Source organism: Oncorhynchus masou, chromosome 5 (assembly GCF_036934945.1).
Source record: "Oncorhynchus masou masou isolate Uvic2021 chromosome 5, UVic_Omas_1.1, whole genome shotgun sequence".
NCBI classification, from domain to species: Eukaryota; Metazoa; Chordata; class Actinopteri; order Salmoniformes; family Salmonidae; genus Oncorhynchus; species Oncorhynchus masou.
In genome coordinates this window covers 55,887,763-55,909,361 of record NC_088216.1, presented here as the reverse complement: position 1 = coordinate 55,909,361, position 21,599 = coordinate 55,887,763, and the positions used below count along the sequence as shown (strand labels likewise).

The following is a 21,599-nucleotide window of genomic DNA, read 5'->3' as shown; positions in this document are numbered from 1 at the left end:
CTCAGGGGAGTGGGCTCTGCTGCACAGTGTGAGTCTGAGCCGTGAGCTCCATGCTAAGATACTGCTTATATTCTGCTGAAGCACATTAGAAGTGAAGCGGAACCGTGTCCTCACGGAAAAATAACCAGAGCCAAGTGATCAGAGGTCAAACAGAGGTATAGTAACAGGTCATGGGCTGCGCAATATCATTTCTACTGAGAAATTACTAAAACAGTTGAAATAAATATGCAACAACTGATTGAGAGACATTTATATAAAAAAAAACAAAAATGTTATTTATTTAAACTTCTTCCTCATATACAACATTTTGCATGTTAAAATCACAACAAATGTAAGTGTTCAGCAACAGATTTGAGCAAATAAGAAATAAATAATTGAAGAGTAAATAAAAAAAGCTACTACTGTACCTAGTTATGTTATCAAACATTCACATTTCTAGTTTTACAGCACATTTATCAGCAAACTAATTACAAAAAAAGAGTTTAAAATGATAAGTTGATTCAACATTACCGTACAATCGCTAGAGTTATTCAGTAGACAGTATACGAAGTCTAATCCCCTTAGTCAGCTTTTAATTGAAGTCCATACAAACTCATTTACATTTCAGTGCACAACAGATGACCTGATTTACAAAAGGAGAGAATAAGCACTGCAATCCCTAACATTGCCAGGGGAACCTTTACCTAGACTAATAGTACCTGTTGCTGCATCAGCAACAAGACAAAAAGCTGTGCTATCAAAAACGCATCACAGAAATAAAATGCAGCAACTAAGACAATCTGGAAGCTAGACACAGCTGCCATCTTGGAATAGTCCAAACGATAAAAGAGAAAAAAGAGAGTCAAACAAAGGCGATACGCTATACTAATAAAAATCCTGTCCTTTATCACTCTGCCATGTGTTAGCAAAGCAGAAAAATACAAAAACAAATGTTTTATGACTTTTATATGACTTTTGCACCAAAATGGCAAAAGTGTGTCTGTGTGTGCTGGTGGAGGGGTGGCCTGGGCCAGGCCTGCTTCACCACATGTAGTAGCTGCGTGTGGTGTCCACGGGGGAGGGCTTGCTATCTGTACCGCCCTCCTTGTCCTTCTCACTGTCTGCCTCCCATAGGTTGATGAGGGGCGGGTAGAGCTCATTGAGGGGGATGGAGGAGGTCTTCTGCATGTACTTCTTCAGGGAGTGGTGGTAGTTCTTCCTCTTCCAGCGCCGGGCCACATACACCCCCACCGTAGCCAGGCTAAGGAAGGCCAGCATGGTGGCCATGATGGCTAACAGGGCGGCACTAGGTCTCTGGTCCAACACGTCCAGGGTGAAGGTGACGCTGCGCGTGGTCACGTTGACGCACGACTTGTGGGTCTGCAGGTGAATGTTGGAAACAGTGAGGCACACCTCGTACTCGGTGGCCGGCTGCAGGTGGGTCAGGTTGTACTCGTGCACGTCGACGGGCACGCGTGCAGTGTAGGTGATGTGGGGGTTGTCAATCTTCATGGTGGCCGATGCCCACTTGAGGTTGGAGGTCATGACGTTGGAGTTGATTTTCCAGGAGACCAGAATGGAGTGGGACTCGGTCTGCTTGACGTAGATCTTCATCACCTCGGCACTGTCCAGCAGGGTGCCATTGACGCGGATGGTGGTGACGCGTGTGTCGGCGCCCTCTGTGTTCTGGGCTATGCAGGTGTAGCGACCGGAGTCCTCCACCTGGACGTGGGACAGTCGCAGGGTGCCCTCACTGCTCAGGTGGTACCGCTCCGACACTGTGTCCACTGTTATCTTGCTCCCCATAGGAGACACCCAGTATATCTCTGGCTCGGGCTCAGCAATAGCCCTGCAGTCCAGGCTGACACTCATGCCCAGCTCAAGGCTCAGGTGGCTGGGGAAGGTGTCCTGGGAGATGAAGGGCAGGCACTGCTCTGGGGAGTCCGGCAGCTTCACCTCTCTGACCCGCTGGCCCCGGAGCTCGGGCGGCGAGGTACACAGCATAGCCAGGGGCTCCATGAAGCGCACGTTGGTCCTGTTGGAGCTCATCCACTGGATGACACAGTCGCAGCGTAGTGGGTTGCTGTGCAGGCTGATCTCGCGGAGGTTGGGCAGCGCCTCAACGGTGTGCTGGTAGACAGAGTTGAGGGCATTGTTGTTTAGCATCAGGCTCTCCAGGGAGGACACGTCCCTGAAGGCCGTCCGGTGCACGTAGGACAACTTGGGGTTGTTAGTGGCCTCCAGCTTGGTCAGCTCAGGCAGGTTGTCCAGGGCGTAACAGTCGATGGATACCAGGTCAGCCATGTTGTTGATACCAAGCTCCTTCAGACGCAGCATGTTCCTGAAGTCTCCCTCATGGATCTTGTGCACTGGGTTCTTGTTCAGGTCCAGGAATTTCAGGTTGGGCACTTTCTGCAGGGCCAGCTGGGGCACCCGGACCAGCTTGTTGTCGTAGAAGGATAGGCTCTCCAGGTTATCCAGGCCCACCAGAGCATTCCCAGGAATGTCAGTGAGGTCCATGCAGGCCAGGACCAGGCTCCTCAGGCTCCCCAGTGGCTTGAAGTTCATGTCCAGGATGCCAATGACAGGGTTCTCTCCGATCATCAGGATCTCCAGGTTGGGCGTTGCCTCGAACCAGCGGTTGTCGATAACCCGGAGCCTGTTGGAGTTGAGGTGGAGGCGCAGCAGGCTATGCAGACCGGAGAAAGCCCCGGGGGCGATGGTGCAGATCTGGTTGTGGTTGATGTAGAGCTCCTGTAGGTTGCTGAGGTCCTGCAGGCAGTGGTCAGGCAGCTGGCTAATCTGGTTCTCCTCCAGGTGAAGGGTGGTAAGCTGGTTCATGTTGGCCAGGCCCACAGCCTCCATTGTGCTGAAGTTGTTCTGGGACAGGTCCAGCTCTGTCAGGTTGAACAGGGCCTCTAGCTCACCGCTGGTGTGGGCAATGGAGTTGCTCTGGAGCAGCAGCACCTGGGTGTCAGAAGACAGGTTGGAGGGGATGTGTGTCAGCCGCAGGTCGTTGCAGTCCACCGTGGCCGCCTCCCTGTAGGTGGACTGGGGGGTGAACCAGGGGCGCACCTCACACACACACAGCCGCGGGCACTCCCCGCCCTGCACCAGGGGCAACAGCAGCCCCACACACAGCCATGCCAGCGGGGGCCAGGGGAGGGGGCTTGGAGCCATGTTGTCTGCTCTCTGTCTGGTCACACTGAACTTAGAGGAGAGGCAGGGTTCCTGAGGACAGCCTGGAGGATAGGTGTAGGATCATGGGCATCAGTGTCCTCCCTGCCTGTAGTGGGTTTTTTCTAGAGCTGCAGTCCATCCACAGTTAGTGTGAGAGTGCGAGCAGTCCGCGATGATTGCAAGTGTGTGTGCGTTTCAGAAGGGGGCCAGGGGATGTTCAGGGTTGTCCTCTTCCTCCACTCACGTGTTTTTCTCTCTTCTCACAATTCTGCTGAATAAGTCTGCAACACACAAAAACCAAGAGAGGTTTTAGAAGTCTGCAACAATGGTGAATGCATTACTTTGTTCCATTATCATCCCAGAAACAGATGGTGATTTAGATAAAGAATAGATATAGAGGGAGAGGGAGACTGCGAGATAGAGGCAGGCGGTGAGGGATTGAGAGTTCCTGGTGAGAGATAAAAGCCATAAAAGATATCAGACAGTGAGTTACATTTCATTAAACACAGCTGATATTGACAAGGCTTCCCAGCTAGCACATAACATTCTGAGAACCTCTTACATCTTGGTGAGAGCCTGGTTGTCCTATGGTTATTTTGCATACAATCTTCCCACAACTTTCTGAGAATGGTACAAGATAGTTGCTTGGCTTTGGAACATCCTTAGCCCATTTAGGGACTTTTCAAAAAACTTTATTTTCTTGGTATTTCATCACTTTAACAGAATGTTTCTTAAAAGTTCAAACATGGTTACATTTAAAATAAATGTAGGTTATGTTCCAGGAATGTTTGCCAACTGGTTTGACATTGGGAATGTTCTCAAATAGTTCCGAGACCATTAAGAAACAATGTTCTTCTGTGGGTCCTGTATTATTTCAGCATAACATTTCCTCATGGGTCTATTCAAAGTCATGTTCTCAAATTGGACGTGAAGAAAACATTCCATAAAAACCACAAGAAAACTTCAGTTATGTTCCGAGGATGTTATTTAAAAACATATACCATTCTCAGCATCAACAAAACTCTCTCTATTATCTTGTTAAAGATGCACCATGCAAAAATTGCTCTGCCATTTCCTGGTTGCTAAAATTCTATATAAATTTTTGTCACATACATTTCAGTTAATGTGACAAAACCAGCAAGTATAGTGTAGAGAATCCTCGTACCATCTAAACCACTGTGAAATATATATTTTTTTCATTACCAAAAATATAGCATTTTCAGCTGTTTGAAGCTGGTGTACAAAATTGAAAGAAAAAGTTGCAAAAATTAAACATAAGAACGGCAAACATATAAATAACGCACATAGAACAGATTTGACTGTTAAACAGTCATCACAAGCTGGCCTCCGCCCAGTCCTCTGAACCTTACACTGAACCCAAACGCGTGAGTGCGTCTCTTGCATAAATTGATTTTGTCCCCCTACACCAAACGCGATCACAACACGCAGGTTAAAATATCAAAACAAACTCTGAACCAATTACATTAATTTGGGAACAGGTAGAAAAGCATTAAACATTTATGGTAATTTCGCTAGTTAGCTTGCACTTGCTAGCTAATTTGTCCTATTTAGCTAGCTTGCTGTTGCTAGCTAATTTGTCCTGGTATATAAACATTGAGTTGTTATTTTACCTGAAATGCACAAGGTCCTCTACTCAGACAATTAATCCACACATAAAATGGTCAACTGAATCGTTTCTACTCATTTCTCCTCCTCCCAGGCTTTTTCATCTTTGAACTTATATGGTGATTGGCATCTAAACATTCATAGTATTACTACACCAACCGGCAACACAGTTCGTCTTTCAATCACCCACGTGGGTATTACCAATGAGGAGACGGCACGTGGGTACCTGCTTCTATAAACCAATGAGGAGATGGGAAAGACAGGACTTGTAGCGTGATCTGCGTCAGAAATAGAAAGGAGTTATATTTTAGCACTTGGCAACGCAGACGCTCGTTGACACGTGCGAGCAGTGTGGGTGCAATAATTGAATAACATAGATTTCTAAATTCGCGACGCGAGTGGTGTGGTCAGCCTATTAGATTGCTGCCCTATGTACATAGTCATTGAACACTATGTGTATACTGTATTCATGTTATATAACTACTGCTGTACTGTCACGACGTCTGCTGAAGTCGTTGCCTCTCCTTGTTCGGGCGGTGCTCGGCGTTCGACGTCACCGGTCTTCTAGCCATCATTGATCCTTTTTTCATTTTCCATTGGTTTTGTCTTGTCTTCCCACACACCTGTTTTAAATCCCATTCATTACCTGTTGTGTATTTAACCCTCTGTTTCCCCTCATGTCTTTGTCAGAGATTGTTTTATTGTCAGTATAGTGTGATTGTTGCATAGGTGCGCGTCGGGTCCTCGTACCCATGTTTGGTTTGTTTGTTCATTTATTGTTATGGAGCATACTCGTGAATCTTTATTAAAAGACTCCATTTTACACTCAGTTTGACTCTCCTGCGCCTGACTTCCCTGCCACCTATTACACCTATGCGTGACATGTACACACCTTTTCTATTCACATACTGTCTATACATTCACATACAGTACATATATACACTCAGTTGCTAGTTAATTAGATACATCCATCTAGTACTGGGTCGGACACCCCTTTGCTTCCAGAAAAGCATGAATTATTCGGGGCTTGGAAATGTTGCTCAATTGGTATCAAGCAACCCAACGTGTGCCAGGAAAACCTTCCCCACAACATTACACCACCGCCACCAGCCTGTACCGTTGACACCAGGCAGGATGGGGCCATGGACTCTTAAGCCGAATCCTGACTCTGCCTGCAGCATTACGAAACAGGAACCGGAATTCGTCCGACCAGGCTTTGTTTTTCCACTCCTCAATTGTCCCGAATTGGTGATCATGTGCCCACCGGATCCACTTCTTGTTTTTAGCTGATAGAAGAGGAACCCATTGTGGTCGTCTGCTATAATAACCCATCCTTTACAAGGACTGACGAGCTGTGCGTTCCGAGATGCTGTTCTGCATACCACTGTTATACAAAGCCGTTATTTGCCTGTTTGCGGCCCGTCTGTTAGCTTGCATGATTTTTGCCATTCTCCTTCGACCTCTCATCAACTAAATGTTTTCACCCACAGGACTGCCGCTGACTGGATGTTTTTTGTTTGTCAAACCATTTTCGGTAAGCCCTACACCCTACTGTGCGTGAAAAGCCCCTGAGAACCGGCCAATTCTGAGGTACTGGAACTCGCGTGCCTGGTAGGCACCAATGATCATGCCACGCTCAAAGTCGCTTATGTCACTTGTTTTGCCCAATCTAACATTCAATTGAACAGTAACGGAATGCCTCTCTGCCTGCTTTATATAGCAAACCATGGCCACGTGACTCACTGTCTGTAGGAGTGAACCATTTTTGTGAACTGGGTGGTGTACCTAATAAACTGTCCACTGAATGTATATTTATATTCCGGACTCTGGTCTGGAAGGTCATTTCCTTAAATTCTATCCATTTTGCCATGACAGAAGCCAAATGTGAGTTGGCTTGGGGGTGTGGTTTGATGTCTGTGTTTCTTGGGGGTGTGTCCTTGCCATCACCAAGACACACCTATCTGTCAGACCTTTCCAGCAGCTTTTTCCCTCCACTCAATCATAACAAACAAACCTCCTGCAGGTTGAGTTCAATATCTACAGGCAGCTGTATGGTGAGATGACGGAGGAAGCTTTGAATAGGTCAGTAGCCTACAGAGTAATATGAAAAGAATGCAATTGCTGAATTTATGTAGATATTCTAAACTAAGTGTTTTGCTAACTTTCAAATGTAGCAACAGGTCCGTGTTGAATAAACAACCACTTACATCATACCATAGAAGCAATGTTCTGCTAATATAACAATGCACACCTTTCACCTTTCATTGTCATGCCCAGCCGATACAGATACAGTGCCAATCAACATTTTGTCTGGTGGTATTGGGGCTACCTTGGCAAACATGTCAGAGTGGTCATACCTTCCAATGTTGTTTTCCGTATACAACAGGAGTTCCCTGATCCTGGTGCAGAATACACAGGGTTTCTCCCTCCTCATATTGACTGATACCATTCAATAATTAAAAAAGACAATACAAGTAAAAGTTGTGACAAGTAAAACATTTATGCCGAGTGCCAGGTCTCTCGCCATTCAGAGCCGTCAGCCCGTCTGTCAGCGTGGACTTCATCAAATCATCGTGCAAGTCTCCACATGCTGGCTCTATATGTGTTTCTGTGAACACATACACATAGAGTCACTGTCATAATACCAATGGCAGTTAGGAGAGGTAATATCTGACATACAAACAGGTCATATGTTGAAGTTTGAACAGCTCAGATAAAACCTACCCAATTATGGTCTCCCTATCAAACAACCAAGACTGGCATCTGCAAAAATATATACAGTCCTCTCCATCTGTAGAGATAGGCAGAGTTAATCATTGACACATGGAATGAAAAGTGTGTTACAAATACTGGACATTTCTGCTGTAATGTATCACTTTCAGTCACACACTGTGGATGTGTTGAGCGCCAGGTCTCTCTCCATTCAGAGACGCCAGTACCAAGACCCTGTTCTACTACCAATGGCAGTTAGCATAGGTGATATCTGACAAACAAAAATATACTAACTGCCATTGGTAGTAGAACAGGGTCTTGGTACTGGCGTCTCTGAATGGAGAGAGACCTGGCGCTCAACACATCCACAGTGTGATTACTCCATTCATAGTGCTGCTCACAGCGAGGGCATGTCTGAATGACGCTGATGAGGGCTCTCTTGCTGGTCTTCTCTATGATGCATGTTCGGCTGCAAACGGAACAACTGCAGCAGGCCATCTTACAAGGTGGTGTTGACTGGGAGGGCCTGTGACAGGGTGATATAATACAGTCAAGTGGTAAATTGCATTTTGTTCTAAAGAAAGGACCAAGCTTTTTGCTAATGCACTTCACAACAAAAACGACTACCAGTTGTATCTGCTTGGCTGGGGAATTAGCCTACTGTACTGAACAAAAATATAAACGCAACAATTTCAATGATTTTACTGATTTACAGTTCATAATAAAATCAGTCAATTTAAATAAATAAATTAGACCCTAATCTATGGATTTCACATGACTGGGAATACAGATATGCATCTGTTGGTCAGAGATACCTTAACAAAAAGTAGGGGTGTGGATCAGAAAACCAGTCAGTATCTGGTGAGTTCACCATTTGCCTAATGCAACGTGACACATCTCTTTCATATAGAGTTGATCAGGCTGTAAATTGTGGCCTGTGGAATGTTGTCCCACTCCTCTTCAATGGCTGTACGAAGTTGCTGGATATTGGTGAGAACTGGATCACGCTGTTGTACACGTCGATCCAGAGCCTCCCAAACACACTCAATGGGTGACATGCTTGGTAAGTATGCAGACCATGGAAGAACTGGGACATTTTCAGCTTCCAGGAATTGTTTACAGATCCTTGTGACATGAGCCTGCAGAATACACAGGGTTTCTCCCTCCTCATATTGACTGATACCATTCAATAATTAAAAAAGACAATACAAGTAAAAGTTGTGACAAGTAAAACATTTATGCCGAGTGCCAGGTCTCTCGCCATTCAGAGCCGTCAGCCCGTCTGTCAGCGTGGACTTCATCAAATCATCGTGCAAGTCTCCACATGCTGGCTCTATATGTGTTTCTGTGAACACATACACATAGAGTCACTGTCATAATACCAATGGCAGTTAGGAGAGGTAATATCTGACATACAAACAGGTCATATGTTGAAGTTTGAACAGCTCAGATAAAACCTACCCAATTATGGTCTCCCTATCAAACAACCAAGACTGGCATCTGCAAAAATATATACAGTCCTCTCCATCTGTAGAGATAGGCAGAGTTAATCATTGACACATGGAATGAAAAGTGTGTTACAAATACTGGACATTTCTGCTGTAATGTATCACTTTCAGTCACACACTGTGGATGTGTTGAGCGCCAGGTCTCTCTCCATTCAGAGACGCCAGTACCAAGACCCTGTTCTACTACCAATGGCAGTTAGCATAGGTGATATCTGACAAACAAAAATATACTAACTGCCATTGGTAGTAGAACAGGGTCTTGGTACTGGCGTCTCTGAATGGAGAGAGACCTGGCGCTCAACACATCCACAGTGTGATTACTCCATTCATAGTGCTGCTCACAGCGAGGGCATGTCTGAATGACGCTGATGAGGGCTCTCTTGCTGGTCTTCTCTATGATGCATGTTCGGCTGCAAACGGAACAACTGCAGCAGGCCATCTTACAAGGTGGTGTTGACTGGGAGGGCCTGTGACAGGGTGATATAATACAGTCAAGTGGTAAATTGCATTTTGTTCTAAAGAAAGGACCAAGCTTTTTGCTAATGCACTTCACAACAAAAACGACTACCAGTTGTATCTGCTTGGCTGGGGAATTAGCCTACTGTACTGAACAAAAATATAAACGCAACAATTTCAATGATTTTACTGATTTACAGTTCATAATAAAATCAGTCAATTTAAATAAATAAATTAGACCCTAATCTATGGATTTCACATGACTGGGAATACAGATATGCATCTGTTGGTCAGAGATACCTTAACAAAAAAGTAGGGGTGTGGATCAGAAAACCAGTCAGTATCTGGTGAGTTCACCATTTGCCTAATGCAACGTGACACATCTCTTTCATATAGAGTTGATCAGGCTGTAAATTGTGGCCTGTGGAATGTTGTCCCACTCCTCTTCAATGGCTGTACGAAGTTGCTGGATATTGGTGAGAACTGGATCACGCTGTTGTACACGTCGATCCAGAGCCTCCCAAACACACTCAATGGGTGACATGCTTGGTAAGTATGCAGACCATGGAAGAACTGGGACATTTTCAGCTTCCAGGAATTGTTTACAGATCCTTGTGACATGAGCCTGTGCATTATCATGCTGAAACATGAGGTGATGGTGGTGGATGACTGGCACGGCAATGGGCTTTGGGATTTCGTCACGGTATCTCTGTGCATTCAAATTGCCATCCATAAAATGCAATTGTGTTTGTTGTCCATAGCTTATGCCTGCCCATACTATAACCCCACCACCACCATGGGGCACTCTGTTCACAACGCTGACATCAGAAAACCACTCGTCCACACGATGCCATACACACTGTCTGCCATCTGCCCGGTACAGTTGAAATCGAGATTAATCCGTGAAGCGCACACTTCTCCAGTGTGCAAGTGGCCAGAGAAGATGAGCATTGGCCCACTGAAGTCAAACCCACAGTTTCATCAGCTGTCTGGGTGGCTGGTTTCAGATGATCCCGCAGCTGAAGAAGCCGGATGTGGAGGTCCTGGGCTGGGGTGGTTATTCGTGAGCTGCGGTTATTAGGCTGGTTGGACGCACTGCCAATTTCTCTAAAACAACGTTGGAGACGTATGGTAGAGAAATGAACATTCAATTCTCCGGAAACTGCTCTGGTGGACATTCCTGCTGTCAGCATGCCAATTGCATGTTCCCTCAAATCTTGAGACATCTGTGGCATTGTGTTGTGACAAAACTGCACATTTTATAGTGGGCTTTTATTGTCCCCAGCACAAGGTGTACCTTTGTTCTGAACATGCTGTTTAATCAGCTTCTTGATATGCCTGTCAGGGATGTAAACAAATTTGTGCACAAAATGTGAGAGAAATAAGCTTTTTGTGCATATGGACACTTTTACATGTTGCGTTCATATTTTTGTTCAGTGTAGTTTATCAAGCCGGGTATTTTTTAATACAACTCTTCATATAACACACATTACCTGTTGTTGTTGATGAAGCCGTCTGTGTCGTCAGGGAAGTAACTCTGGTCACTATTTGAGGCCTCATGATGGCGTGTCCAGGAGGAATTTTAACGTCTGTTCTCAGGAGGTTTAAAAAACGTTCAGTTTTACCGGTCAGGAAATATATGGCTTCATTCCCACACCATAGGAAACCAAAAACATACGTTCCCACAACTTCCAAGGAACCAAATGTGCTAGCTGGGTTTTAACCTAAATAACAGCATGAATAACAAATTCATATCTGCTAAATAGGCTACTGACAGCGCAACATTTCAGTGAAACTGAGAGTAATAGATTTAGTTTACTGCTGACAAAGTGAAAATAAACAGTCACACCGGTATGTTAGGATACATTTATGAGTCAAACACATGCACACCAGGTTTTGTGCAGACCTGGTTTCAAATACTATTTGAAATCATTTTGAATACTTTAGCTGTGTTTGATTGACCTTGCCTGTTTCAATGGGAACAATAGACAAGTCCCAAAAGTAAAAATGCCACCCAAACAGCAAATGTTTAAAATATTTGAAAGATTTCAAATAGTATTTGAGCCCAGGTCTGGTTCTATGTTTGGACTGAAATGCCTGACATTCTGTATAGTTTCTCAGCGGAGGGTTAGGCTGGAGATATCACCCAAGCCTTCACAGCACCAGCCTGCAGACTTCTTGGGGACTCATTTGATATGGCTAACAGGGTAGAATACATCTGTGAAATTATTCTTGTTGCTGTGCTTTTGTGCAGAGGTTAGTTTCTGTCTTTTAATGAGCTTTTACTCAGCCAAAAACAGGTGAAAAAAAGCCAACACTGAGTTTAAGTTAATCAGTCCGAATGTCAATCAACCTGACTGCTCTGGCCTGTTAGGGACAGGTTACCTCTGATGAACAAAAGCTAGAAAAAATGCAAGTAACATAATAAGACTCACTGTCTGCAATAATGTTTTTAACATGATATTTGAAGGACTCTCACATCTCTGTACCCCACACATACAATTATCTGTAAGGTCCCTCGGTTGAGCAGTGAATTTCAAACACAGATTCAACCACAAAGACCAGGAAGGTTTTCCAATGCCTCGCAAAGATGGGCACATATTGATAGATGGGCAAAAAAAAGCAGACATTGAATATTCCTTTGAGCATGGTGAAGTTATTAATTACACTTTGCATGGTGTATCAATACATCAGGTCACTACTAAGATACAGGCGTCCTTCCTAACTCAATTGTCGGAGAGGAAGAAATCGCTCAGGGATTTCACCATGATGCCAATGGTGACTTTAAAACAGTTACAGAGTTTAATGGCTGTGATAGGAGTAACGACAACAACATTGTAGTTATGCCACAATACTAACCTAGTAGACAGAGTAAAAAGAAAGAAGCCTGTACAGAATACAAATATTCCAAAACATGCATCCTGTTTGCAACAAGTCACTAAAGAAACACTGCAAAATATGTGGCAAAGCAATTTACTTTTTGTCCTGAATACAAATTGTTATGTTTGGGGCAAATCCAAGACAACATATTATTGAGTACCACTCTCCATATTTTCAAGCATAGTGGTTGCTGCATGACGTTATGGGTATGCTTGTAATTGTTAAGGACTGGGGAGTTTTTCAGGATAAAAAATAAATGGAAAGGAGCTAAGTGCAGGCAAAATCCTGCTTTCCACCAGACACTGGGAGATGAATTAATCTTTCAGCAGGACAATAACCTAAAACACAAGGCCAAATCTATACTGGAGTTGCTTACCAAGAAGATACTGAATGTTCCTGAGTGGCTGTGTTACAGTTTTAACTTAAATCTCATTGAAAATCTATGGCAAGACTTACAAATGTTTGTCTAGCAATGATGGACAACCAATTTGACAGAGCTTAAAGCATTTTGAAAGCATTATGGCAAATGTTGCACATTCCAGGTGTGGAAAGCTCTTAGAGACTTACCCAGCAAGACTCACAGCTGTAATTGCTGCCAAAGGTGATTCTACAAAGTATTGACTCAGGGGTGTGGGGATATTTCTGTATTGTAATTTTTTTTAAATGCTAAAATATCTAAAAACATGTTTTCATTTTGTCATTATGAGGTATTGTGTGTAGGTGGTTGAGAAAAAAATAGGATTAATCCATTTTGAATTCAAGCTGTAACATAACAACATGTGGAATAAGTCAAGGGGTATGAATACTTTCTGAAGGCACTAAATGTATATTAGTAGACTAGAGAGTGGTAGACTAAATGTATAATGCATATTAGATATGTATATTTGTTCCTATCAGAGGTGTATTGTGGATATGAACTCGGCCACTCTGATGTACAGTATTCTGTGTCCGTCTCTTCAGAGATTACCTACATGTTACTCTCTCCCAGGGGAATATCTGCCTATGCTACCGGGCCGGCACAGTGACAAAAGGAAGATCCTTTTGGTGTGGCAGCAGCCAGTGCTCGCTGATCTGACTGTGGGCACATTACTTACACAACCAGGGTGGGTAGAGAGAGGAAAAATGCTTGGCTCGACATAGTTTTAAAGGGAGACTCGAGTTTCAAGACATGTCTCTAGAAAGCACCGGCAACACAGGTGGGTAGAATTCAATTAGAGGCCTGCAACCTCTGGGCTGTGACTTTGCCAGCACCGGGCTGGGCTCAGGGTGGTGGGATGGATGTAGGTGGATGGGCAGGGCTGAGGCCAGCGTGTTGGTACTGGCAGGGCTAGTCTGACAGGTCTAGCCCCAGAGGACAGGGAGCATTCAGAAGCCCTACACCGCCACCGTGCTAGCGCCTCACATCTATTTCAGATGAGCCACTGGCACTGCTGCGGTCTCCTCTTTCCCCAACACATTTAGGAGGCCCAATTATGGAAATGAAACACAGCAGTTTATTCTTCCTCTCCATTTCAACAGTCAATATGTGATCGTAAGGCCTGTCAGGGGGGAAATATGTTTTTCCTATATCAGTTTGGTGCTGTCAGTGATAAGGGTATTTCCACTGTAGTGGTGAAATCCTGCTGTGAGAGTAGTGTTCTCAGCAGGTGACAGGTCAATGTAGGTATGATGGGGATGAACTACCATGTACAGTATGATCTGCACATGATCTATGACTATGTCTCTTCTCTGCCTGCCCTGCCTGGGGATATTCAAATCAGTGACAGTGGAAAATAACACTGCATTATCATAAACAGACATGACAGTGATAAGCACAGAGCAGGCCCTAGTAACTCCTATCCATTTGAGCATTTGAGCATTTTTCTCACAAATGAAACCAAATCCATCGCTATCCAGGCTAATTTGTTTTCAATACTGGGGAAAGGGATGATTAAATCCCAGCCTTTTAGGCAAGGTGAAACACTTTGTATCTGTTCATGCAGGATTCAAGTGGGTGTGCGTGTGTGAAGATATTACAGCTGAGGATGGCAATATATCTCTTCAACCTGGAGGAATAATCAGCCTCCCATAACTCTCCTGGTCCTGTGTTCTCTGGGTCCTGCAGCTCCTACACTGAGAATAAACCACAGTGTTCCTCAGCCTCCAGTCTAAGTCAGATACTCATAAAATAACACATTGATCCTAAAAAACACACTCCACACAGCCTGAAATGGTGTGTGTGTGTGTGTGTGTGTGTGTGTGTGTGTGTGTGTGTGTGTGTGTGTGTGTGTGTGTGTGTGTGTGTGTGTGTGTGTGTGTGTGTGTGTTATTTACACATCAAAACCTGACAACCATGTCTCTGAGTTTCAATATTAACATAGAACAGGCTTGGTTTGATTTCTCTCTTTTCTTTCATGTGTGATTTCTCATCTACATTCAGCGCAAATCTGGCAGAAACACAGAGCACAAGGATGTGAGACTGACAGGAACTCACAGCTTTGATTCAGCACATTGCAGGTGTGGTATTTATACTGACTCAAACAAAACGTAGTAATACAGAACATATAACAGAATGTCAGTCCCAGTGTTTCATGTCTGCATATTTTAACAATGATCACAACATGGAATCTACATATCCATAACCCAACGCCTGATCAAAGGCCTATCTGCCAGTACAAATTCTCAATTCGTTTTTCTAGTCAGTGTGGGAGAAACAAGGTTTAGTAATGTATACTGGATACAATATATACGATGTGAAGTCCATTAGAGTATCCATTATCTGGTAAGTATCCTATTTGTATGGCTGTTACCGTGAGAAACTCCCACACCTCTTAGATACCGTTCCAATAGCAATGATGATCCATATCATTATTCAAGTAAAATTCCCCAGGCATACAGAGAGCCATCTCAATGATTCATATACTGTGACTGAACTGGAACATCAGGGCTTTACATCCTCTTCCTCTTCTCAGGGCTCAGGAAAGGACAATAAAGAGATCTCAAAGTCATCTCTCCCCCTCTATCCATCCATCAACCTATCTAACCATCTATTCATTTACCTATCTATGCACCTACAGTTGAAGTCGGAAGTTTACATACACTTAGGTTGGAGTCATTGAAACTCGTTTTTAAACCACTCCACAATTTTCTTATTAACAAACTATAGTTTTGGCAAGTTGGTTAGGACATCTACTTTGTGCATGACACAAGTCATTTTTCCAAAAATTGCTTACAGACAGATTATTATACTGTATCACAATTCCAGTGGGCCAGAGGTTTACATACACAAAGTTGATTGTGACTTTAAACAGCTTTGAAAATTCCAGAAAATTATGTCATGGCTTTAGAAGTTTCTGATTGACATCATTTGAGTCAATTGGAGGTGTACCTGTGGATGAATTTCAAGGCCTACCTTCAAACTCAGTGCCTCTTTGCTTGATATCATGGGAAAATCAAAAGAAATCAGCCAAGACCTCAGAAAAAAATGGTAGACCTCCACAAGTCTGGTTCAACATTGGGAGCAATTTCCAAATGCCTGAAGGTACCACGTTCATATGAACAAACAATAGTACGCAAGCATAAACACAATCGGACCACGTAGCTGTCATACTGCTCAGAAAGGAGACGCGTTCTGTCTCCTAGAGATGAACGTACTTTGGTGCTAAAAGTGCAAATCAATCCCAGAACAACAGCAAAGGACCCTGTGAAGATGTTGGAGGAAACAGGCACAAAAGTATCTATATCCACAGTAAAAAGGAATGGGAGAAGGTCATGTGGTCTGATGAGACAAAAAGAGAGCTTTTTGGTCTAAACTCCACTCGCCGTGTTTTGAGGAAGAAGAAGGATGAGTACAACCCCAAGAACACCATCACAACTGTGAAGCATGGAGGTGGAAACATCATTCTTTGGGGATGCTTTTCTGCAAAGGGGACAGGACGACTGCACCATATTGAGGGGAGGATGGATGGGGCCATGTATCGCTAGATCTTGGCCAACAACCTCCTTCCCTCAGTAAGAGCATTGAAGATGGGCCGTGGCTGGGTCTTCCAGCATGACAACGACTCGAAACACACAGCCAGGGCAACTTAGGAGTGGCTCCGTAAGAAGCATCTCAAGGTCCTGGAGTGGCCTAGCCAGTCTCCAGACCTGAACCCAATAGAAAATCTTTGGAGGGAGCTGAAAGTCCATATTACCCAGCGACAGCCCCGAAACCTGAAGGATCTGGAGAAGGTCTGAATGGAAGAGTGGGCCAAAATCCCTGCTGCAGTGTGCAAACCTGGTCAAGAACTACAGGAAATGTATGATCTCTGTAATTGCAAACAAAGGTTTCTGTACCAAATATTAAGTTCTGCTTTTCTGATGTATGAAATACTTATGTCATGCAATAAAATGCAAATTAATTACTTAAAAATCATACAATGTGATTTTTTGTTTTAGATTCCGTCTCTCACAGTTGAAGTGTACATATGATCAAAATGACACACCTCTACATGCTTTGTAAGTAGGAAAACCTGCAAAATCGTCAGTGTATCAAATACTTGTTCTCCCCACTGTATATCCAAAATGTCAATTTATTTGGCGCGTTTGATCCAGAAAAAAAAACAGCTTTCAATTTGCGCAAAGTCCCTACAAAATATCTCAAAAGTCACCTGTAAACTTTGCCAAAACATTTCAAACTACTTTTGTAATACAACTTTAGGTATTTTTGACGTTAATAATCGATCAAATTGAAGACGGTCTATCTGTTTTCAATACAGGACAACAACAAACTGACGCTACTTCTCTAGTCTGCCCAACACTCAACAGTGGTACACTGTTTCAAGATAGCCGCACTTCTTCATTTCACAAAGGAATAACCTCAACCATTTTCCAAAGACTGGTGACATCCAGTGAAAGCGGTAGGAACGGCAAACAAGTGCCTGAGAAATCCAGTTCCCCAATGGAACCTCATTGAATTGACAGTGACCTCAAATTTAATTTTTTCTGATTGGTTAGTCCTCGGGGTTTTTGCCTGCTACATACATTGTTATACGCACAGACATGATTCAAACAGTTTTATTAACTTCAATCCAAATCTACTAATAATATGCATATCTTATATTCTTGGAATGAGTAGCAGGAAGTTGAAATTGGGCACGCTATTTATCCAAAAGTGAAATTGCTGCCCCCTATCCCAAAGAGGTTTTAAGGACAACAGAATCAGGGTATTGGAGTGGCGATCAGAAAGCCCTGAACTCAATCGTATAGAAAATCTGTGGGCAGAACTGAAAAAGCGTGTGCAAGCAAGGAGGCCTACAAACCTAACTCAGTTACACCAGCTCTGTCAAGAGGAATGGGCCAAAAGTCACCCAACATATTGTGGGAAGCTTGGAAGGCTATCCAAAACATTTGACCCAAGTTAAACAGTTTAAAGGCAATGCTACCAAATACTAATAGAGTGTTTGTTAACTTCTGACCCACTGGGAATGCGATGAAAGCAATAAAAGCTTAAATAAATTATTCTCTCTACTATTATTCTGACATTTCACATTCTTAAAATAAAGTGGAAATCCTAACTGACCTAAGACAGGGACATTTTACAAGGATTAAATGTCAGGAATTGTGAAAAACTGAGTTCCGACTTCAACTGTATCTATCGGTCTGTCTGTCTATACACTGCATCTTTTATATCCAGCCATCTATCAGACAAACTACTCTCTCCCCTCGTCGCTCTTTCTTCCTCGCTCCTTCCCTCTCTCTTCTCTTAAATTGGAGGAGACAGGCGAGGTAATCGCTGTTTTCACGCTGAAGCCATAAAACTCAGACACCTGGCACCAGGCTCCTGGAGGGCTGGCAGCTCTGTGGGGGGTTGTATCCGGTCTGACCGAACGCTACCACAGTGTGTGTGTTCATGCGTGTGTGTGTGGGGGGGGGGGTTGATAATGACAGGCCACCTCTAGGGATGTTTCGGTGACCGTTTTGCCGCCACACCGGCAGTCATGAGTCATGACCGCAGTCAAATTCCATGTAACCGTTTTAGTCACGGTAACTGGTAACTAGGCTTCTCCAAGCTCTGATGCTGCTGATGGTCATTCGTAGCCTACCAAACCTGCTAACTGCCTGGTACTCTATTGTCCCTCGAACCACTGACATCAATGCAAATGTATTCGAAAATCTAATCAAACACTCCATGAGAGCCCATGAGCTCATGTTGTGCCATATTTCTATTTACATTCTTTTGTCTTATTTTTTTGTTGTTACTTTTACCCCGTTTTCTCCCCAATTTCGTGGTATCCAATTGGTAGCTACAGTCTTGTCTCATCGCTGAAACTCCCATACGGACTTGGGAGAGGCGAAGGTCGAGAGCCGTGCGTCCTCCAAAACACAATCCAACCAAGCCACACTGCTTCTTGACACAATGCCCACTTAACCCGGAAGCCAGCCGCACCAATGCGTTGGAGGAAACACCATGCACCTAGCAAACCGTGTCAGTGTGCACTGCACCCAGCCCGCCACAGGCGCAATATTTCTATAGTCTATGCAATTGCTTGAGAAAACAGAGTTTTGAAGGCCTCTATTAAAAAGAGAAGGATCCCATCAGCTTTCTATAGGCTAGGCCTACTATATTTATTTATCAACTTTCTTAACATTAAGCACATTGCTTTGCCTTACAACAGAAGACTAGCCTACCTGGCTGGCATGAAAATGAACAACAGGAAAAGTATCCTCAATTCACAATTTAGGTGCATAGATGACATGTATTTTTTTACCCATGCCCCTGTTACTGAGACAGGTGACTGAATGTTCCATTCTAAATCAAAACTCATTTCACACATATTATTTCGTATATGTAAAGACAACATTGAATTAAGAATAGTCTGATGGGTGCCAATATTATCAGCTGATGTGTTATCACGTGTGAATGACGCCCAGCATGTGCAGTAAGACAAGAAACAGTGCATTCATTTTTTGGCGATTTTTTTCAAATCATTGTCGCACACCTCATGTAGCGTAGCCCATAGGCCAAAATGTTTTGATAAGGTTTGTATCACAACTAAAGTGGCCAAATAACTACTTAAAATTAAGCACATGAATCCGCTTTACAACCGTTGTAGAGCCTAACTGCCAATCATAGGCGGCGCATGAGTTTCAAGTTTGGGGAAGATGATTTTCACCATAGAAATGCTTCATTATAATAAAGCATTACATGTATAATCACATTTGCGGTCACTTTTGAGAACAGTGTTTTCCCGCTAATTGATTGCATTTGGGAACGTTCACACTTATAGCCTACTGTTGTGTGCACATTGCTGCACTTATATTGTGAACAAAATAGCCTAATAGTTTATCAACATTTGAAGCTAAACATTCTAATCTGTTGCATCAGCCTCATTGCTTTTAAGTTTTTTTGATGCGAGTGGTTGTATTCATTCGGGATATATACAGTTGAAGTCGGAAGTTTACATACACCTTAGCCAAACTACGTTTTTCACAATTCCTGACATTTAATCCTAGTAAAAATTCCCTGTCTTAGGTCAGTTAGGATCACCACTTTATTTTAAGACTGTGAAATATCTGAATAATAGTAGAGAGAATAATTTATTTCAGTTTTTATTTCTTTCATCACATTCCCAGTGGGTTAGAAGTTTACATACATTCAATTAGCATTTGGTAGCATTGCCTTTAAATTGTTTAACTTATGTCAAATGTTTCAGGTAGCCTTCCACAAGCTTCCCACAATAAGTTGGGTGAATTTTGGCCCATTCCTCCAGACAGAGCTGGTGTAACTGAGTCAGGTTTGTAGGCCTCCTTAAATCGCGCACACTTTTTCAGTTCTCCCCACAAATTTTCTATGGGCTTGAGGTCAGGGCTTTGTGATGGCCACTCCAATACCTCGACTTTGTTGTCCTTAAGTAATTTTGCCACAACTTTGGATGCTTGGGGTCATTGTCCGTTTGGAAGACCCATGAGCGTCCAAGCTTTAACTTCCTGACTGATGTCTTGAGCTGTTGCTTCAATATATTTATGACATTTTCCTCCCTCATGAAGCAATCTATTTTGCGAAGCACCCCCACAACATGATGCTGCCACCCCTGTGCTTCACGGTTGGGATAGTGTTCTTCGGCTTGCAAGCCTCCCCCTTTTCCCTCCAAACATAACAATAGTCATTATGGCCAAACAGTTATATATTTTTTCATCAGACGAGAGGACATTCCTCCAAAAAGTACCATCTTTGTCCCCATGTGCAGTTGCAAACTGTAGTCTGGCTTTTTTATGGCGGTTTTGGAGCAGTGGCTTTTTCCTTGCTGAGTGTCCTTTTAGGTTGTGTCGATATAGGACTTGTTTTACTGTGGATATAGATATTTCTGTACCTGTTTCCTCCAGCATCTTCACAAGGTCCTTTGCAGTTGTTCTGGGATTGATTTGCAATTTTCACACCAAAGTACGTTCATCTCTAGGAGACAAATCGCATCTCCTTCCTGTGCGGTATGATGGCTGCGTGGTCCCATGGTGTTAATACTTTCATACTCTTGTTTGTACAGATGAACGTTGTACCTTCAGGCATTTGGAAATTGCTCCCAAGGATAAACCAGACTTGTGGAGGTCTACCATTTTTTTCTGAGGTCTAGGCTGATTTCTTTTGATTTTCCTATGATGTCAAGCAAAGAGGCACTGAGTTTGAAGGTAGGCCTTGAAATACATCCACAGGTACACCGCCAATTTACTCAAATGATGTCAATTAGCCTATCAGAAGCTTTTAAAGCCATGACATACTTTTCTGTAATTTTCCAAGCTGTTTAAAGTCACAATCAACTTAGTGTATGTAAACTTCTGACCCACTGGAATTGTGATACAGTGAATAATAAGTGGAATAATCTGTCTGTAAACAACTGTTGGAAAAATGACTTGTGTCATGCACAAAGTACATATCCTAACCAACTTGCCAAAACTATAGTTTGTTTACAAGAAAATTGTGGAGTGGTATAAAAACGAGTTTCAATGACTCCAACCTAAGTGTATGTAATCTTCCAACTTCAATTGTAGCATCCCACAAGTGTCCCAGAGAATGTTTGGAATATTTATTTATTGCACAGAAGGACAAGTTGACCAATAGAATAGGTCAACTTTTGTACTATGGGGGATAGTAGATTGACATAGGCTAGCGCTTTTGCTGTACGTTAGGCCTACTCATCTTGTTGGCTGACGAAAAGTTGGCAAAATGTGGAACGTACTTCTAAAATCTTCAATTTTGCAATGTGAGTGAGTGTGCTTCGGAGCACAGCAGCCGGGAGAAGGGAA

At 43.3% G+C, this 21,599-nt stretch overlaps 1 protein-coding gene and 1 long non-coding RNA gene across 3 annotated transcripts in view; both read right to left on the bottom strand.

Moving 5' to 3' along the window:
• Positions 1–238: 238 nt before the first annotated feature.
• Positions 239–21,599, bottom strand: part of LOC135539907 (leucine-rich repeat neuronal protein 1-like) — a 41,465-nt gene continuing 20,104 nt past the window's right edge. For both annotated transcript variants that reach the window (XM_064966147.1, XM_064966148.1), the window contains exon 2: positions 239–3,440. In XM_064966147.1, coding sequence (XP_064822219.1) covers positions 1,021–3,159 — 2,139 coding nt within the window. In that variant the 5' untranslated portion in view covers positions 3,160–3,440 and the 3' untranslated portion in view covers positions 239–1,020. The remainder of the gene's footprint in view (positions 3,441–21,599) is intronic.
• Positions 7,271–8,265, bottom strand: LOC135527405 (uncharacterized). The gene is made up of 3 exons (XR_010453433.1): positions 7,899–8,265; positions 7,510–7,576; positions 7,271–7,393 (listed from the first exon to the last, which is right to left on the bottom strand). It is a non-coding gene; the product is annotated as an uncharacterized LOC135527405 (long non-coding RNA).